This window comes from Mus caroli, chromosome 5 (genome assembly GCF_900094665.2).
Source record: "Mus caroli chromosome 5, CAROLI_EIJ_v1.1, whole genome shotgun sequence".
In the NCBI taxonomy this organism is placed as follows: Eukaryota; Metazoa; Chordata; class Mammalia; order Rodentia; family Muridae; genus Mus; species Mus caroli.
The window spans coordinates 114,348,153-114,352,810 of record NC_034574.1 but is presented as its reverse complement, the minus strand read 5'-3'; the positions used below and the strand labels follow the sequence as shown (position 1 = coordinate 114,352,810).

The following is a 4,658-nucleotide window of genomic DNA, read 5'->3' as shown; positions in this document are numbered from 1 at the left end:
CCTCGAACTCAGAAATCCGCCTGCCTCTGCCTCCCGAGTGCTGGGATTAAAGGCGTGCGCCACCACGCCCGGCTGTACCTGTATTTTTATTTATGTAAACACTGCGTGTCTGTGTATGTATGCCACATATCTAGGTGCCTGGAGGCTAAGACGGTGTCAGCTCCTGGAGCTGCCACGGGGGTTCTCTACAAGAGCAGTCAGTACTCTCATCTGCTGAACCATTTCCCTACCCTCAGCTATGATGTAGCTTTGTAAAGATTTCGAGGCAGAAGAAAATGAGTGGCCTAAGATCTTTGTGTGTGTGCTTTTCTGTTGTTTCTTCAGAGTCATGGACTGTGTTAGGGGAGAGCACATGGCCACTCTAAAAAGGGCTTCACCTAGCCTAGGCTGTCCTCAAGCTCACTGCGTAGCAAGGATGACTTTGAATGGGCCCATGCCAATGCCAGGAAGCTTATCTGAAGCCCTCAGTTCTCTTCTACTCCCAGCCCTGACAGCTGCTTATGCCAGTGGGCTCTAGGGCGTGTGGGAGGGAGAAACTACCTGTGGCTACACATGTGTAGCCTTCTCGAGGCCCACCAGGACACTTGAGCCTGGACAGGTCAATCGCTCAGAGTAAGAGTGTCCTAGGGGAGCCAGCAGCTGCTCCGTTCAAGGGCAATGTCACACACGGAGGAAGGAGGAAGCAAAAACAAAACCTTTTCGAACTTTGTCGATTGTGAACTTGTTTGCTTCGTCTTTAATGTCCTCAATGGTAGGAAGATAAAGGTCTCTGGGGATGCCGCCATTCTCCTCATAGAGGAACTCAACGGTCTGCCGGGCGATGTCCACCATGCCTGCAAACACAGCACACCAAGTAACACCTCAGGGAACACAATCTTCAGACCAAGGGAGCACTGTTGGGTGCCTGGAATGAACCGATGGATGCAGAGCATTCTGTGCCCTGGCTGGGAGGACAGTTTGTACCCTGTTTAGATATTAACTGTGTCACTTCTAGGGCCTCAGGTCTGTCCTGCCCAGTGTGACAAAGGCCGAAAGCACCTGAGCCAGGGCAGCAACAGGGCGGGAGGAGCTGGAGTTCCTCAGGACCAACAAGGACACGGGACTGTGGTGGCGTTTAACTTGAGCTAACTCTTGAGAACAAACAACAGGGCAACTGTGGAGGCAGGAGAGTGTGAGAGCAGTGTGTGTTTCTGTCTTGCCATCTTTGTGCTACAACAAACACTGCTGAGAGAGGCAGAGAGTGGTGCTGAGCACCTCCTACCCACTCATGTCCTGCAGGGCCTTTGCTTGCTTGCTTTGTTTTTGAGACAGGGTCACTATGAAGCCCAGGATGGTCTTGAACTTGCACCCTCCTGTCTAGTATCCAGCTGCTTTGTCTCTTCCCATAGGAAGGAGATACAGTTATACTTTATAGCAGAAACGGCATTATTGTATTAATGATAGTAAGCCAGTAAAGACATGTCCACAAATTTGGAAACAAAACAAAACGGAAAGCACTGAGGACTTCAGGAAGGCAAAGGACCCTGAGTTCGGTGACAAATAGGATAAGAACCATCAAGCCAGACGTCCCATCTGAGGAGAGTCTCTCCTTGAACCGTATCTCAGTGACCCTTCAGGAGAACAAACCACAGCAGACCTAGTTGTAAAGCACCCTTGATCTGGTCTAGGCCCGACTTTCGCTCGGCTTCATTGCGGAAGCGTCTCCGGATGGTAGGGAAAACCTTGGTCTCCCATGCTTTCACCAGCAAGGCGTAGTGGTCCTCCTGTACAGAAAGGGAGCTTGTGAGCCGAGGAAGAGCCTCACGCAGGCCCGTGTGGCTCTACCGCAAGCAACTGCCCTGTTCAAGCCTGGCCTAAGCACAGACCCTCAGGTCCCTCCCAGCCACCTCTCCTTCCTTCCCCCATCCCTCCCGGCATGCTCTTCCCTGTTTTCCCAGGCACCGGAGCATTCTCACTGCAGCTTGGGTTCCTGCTGAGCTACCATCAAGGTCCTTCACCTTGCAACACATGGGCCTTGGCAGCTCTGCCTAGCAGACATGGCTACTCATGGGCATTTCAGAGAGATGAGATAACTCCTCACACAAGGACATAGCCATGTCCCAAGTCCCAGCCATGAGCCAGGCTGTGAGTCTTACCTGAGGAATGTCATCATCGTCGTCATCATCACTCTCATCATCCGCAATGGGAGGTGGGTGGGGGTCTGGGCCTGAGGTGATGAAATTCTCATAGCTGAGCTCTACTTTATAGTGGCAGGAGGTGTCACTGTCGTATTCTGTAACAAAACACAGTCCATTCCTTCCTCTCTTCTTTCACAAGGCTAGGGATAGAGTCTTGTTCATTCTAGGCATGGCTTCTACCACTGAGATATGTCCCCAGCCTCTGTATGTCTGTCTATGTATGTATCTATATATCTATGTGTGTGTGTATGTATGTATGTACCTATCTATCTATCTATCTATCTATCTATCTATCTATCTATGCATCTATGGTCTGTGTATCTACCTATCTAGGCATCTATGACCCGTGTATCTACCTATCTATGCATCTAAGACCTGTGTATCTATCTATCTATGCAACTATGGTCTGTGTATCTATCTATCTATCTATGCATCTATGGTCAGTGTATCTACCTATCTATGCATCTATGGTCTGTGTATCTACCTATCTATGCAGCTATGGTCTGTGTATCTATCTATCTATGCATCTATGGTCAATGTATCTATCTATCTATGCATCTATGGTCTGTGTATCTATCTATCTATCTATCTATCTATCTATCTATCTATCTATGCATCTAGCCATGTTTCTATGTATCTCTTGGCCTATCTATCTAAATGTTGAGATGGGGCTGGCCTTGAGTTTATTATCTTCCTGCATCAGCCACCCGAATACCTGGGATTATAGGCCTAAATCACCCGAGCTGGTTTATTATAAGTTTTTTACATGATCAGGAAACATTGTAGCACATAGCTTTCTACCCATGTCTGTAATTCTACCATTTTATTATTACTTGATGACCTCAGTTTAAAGAGATTCTTAATAAGAAGTGATTTAAACAAATGAGTAACACAGTCAAGTGAAGTGATTTCACGTAAATGTCTGGGCTCTTAGGTTCCTGTACTATACCTCCCAAACCTACAGGGTCAGCACCGTGGAGTGGGCACACTTCCAGTTTTACCTGCCTCCCCTCCCAAGTCTTTCTATTGAGACTGTCTCCCTGCATTGAGGACTAGCCCCAACAGCACTAGCAGCAGGGGGTGGGAGGTGGGGTGGGGTGGGGCAATGAAGAGGCTTACGCTGCTGGGCTGTGGCCACTGCTGCAATCCGGCATGGTGGCCCATGAGTGCCTGGGTCTGATGCAATACTGGTGCCAGCATCGTTGTCACTGTCAGATGCCATGGCAAATGGCAAGGCCTCAAAGTTAGCGCTGATCTCCTCTGCCAGGTCAGTGCACAGGTCGGCAGCATTTCGGTGGGCCTGTCCTTCAGCATACGCAAATGGGCGGGAGCCAAAATTGGCTCGAGTTTTTGTGTTCTAGAAAGAGCAAATAAAGGATTTACAATTATCTAGATTTTCTTTCTTTCTGTTGGATTTACAAACAATGAAGTACACTTCAGTGGGCAGGCGGGAGAAGCAAGCCCAGAGTAGGCTTGTGTGAGCTGTGCCTGGAGCACCGTGCTGCGTGGCTGTCTGCCCCTCCGGCCCTCCCTTTACACGTGCTCGGGTTCCTTGCCACTCACTGTATCTGACACCTTACCCTCTCCTGGTCGACAGACAGGGTTTTGCTATGTAGCCCAGGCTAGCCTCAAGACTCTCAAGAACCATCCTCTTTTACTTATTTAATGTGTACGAAAATTTTGCCCATATGTATGCTGTATATCGCATGTGTGGCTGGTGTCTAGAGAATGCTAGAAAAGAGTGTGGAATCCCTTGGGACTAGTGTTAGCTAGAGGAACATCTCTCTAGCTCCATCAGTCTTGACTTGGCTCTCAAGAACTGGCTTACAAGGCTGCAGCACCACACGGGCCAGTGGCTGTGCTCTACCCAACAGCACTGTATGTTGCTCCTCTCTCTCTCTCTGAGCCCGGGACACTCTTCCCACTCTTCCCACTGAGACAATGGAGAGCTCCAGGCTTAGCCTACACACCACGACTGCAGAGGGCAGGGATATGCTTGGCACTTAGAGACTAGATCCACACTCTGAGGATTTATTTCTTTGTGATTACACCCACATGTTCCTGTGATTATCTGACTAATGTCTAGTTGCTCCAATTGATTACAGCGCGACAGCATCAACGCCTTGTACTCTGCCTAAGTTCAACACAGTGCTCACACACAGATGCTGAGTAAACATCTGTTGAGTGAATGAAAGCATGGGGCATGGAGAGAAATGGCTTCTCCTGAGACAGGAAGCCCAGAGAAGCATCTTTCTCTGTTTTGAACCTGTGTCCTGCTGCTGACTTGTGCCGAGTTCATGAGGATGGGCATCTGGCTACGGACTGTGGAGTGCATGAAGATGAGGGGCTGCAGCATGTCACCAGTAACAATGCCGGACAGAGCAGCAGGCTTCCCTAGGTACTCCTTCAAAGTCAACAGCAGCCCGTGTCTGTGTGTATGTGAGAGAGAGAGAGAGAGAGAGAGAGAGAGAGAGAGAGAGA

At 49.1% G+C, this 4,658-nt stretch overlaps 1 protein-coding gene across 5 annotated transcripts in view; it reads right to left on the bottom strand.

Annotated features, from left to right (window-relative positions):
* Hectd4 (HECT domain E3 ubiquitin protein ligase 4) overlaps positions 1–4,658 on the bottom strand; it is a 152,284-nt gene that overhangs the window by 35,338 nt on the left and 112,288 nt on the right. For all 5 annotated transcript variants that reach the window (XM_021163286.2, XM_029477883.1, XM_029477884.1 and 2 more), the window contains exons 50-53: positions 3,297–3,534; positions 2,136–2,272; positions 1,637–1,763; positions 696–833 (exon numbers count right to left, since the gene is read on the bottom strand). In XM_021163286.2, coding sequence (XP_021018945.2) covers positions 696–833; positions 1,637–1,763; positions 2,136–2,272; positions 3,297–3,534 — 640 coding nt within the window. The remainder of the gene's footprint in view (positions 1–695; positions 834–1,636; positions 1,764–2,135; positions 2,273–3,296; positions 3,535–4,658) is intronic.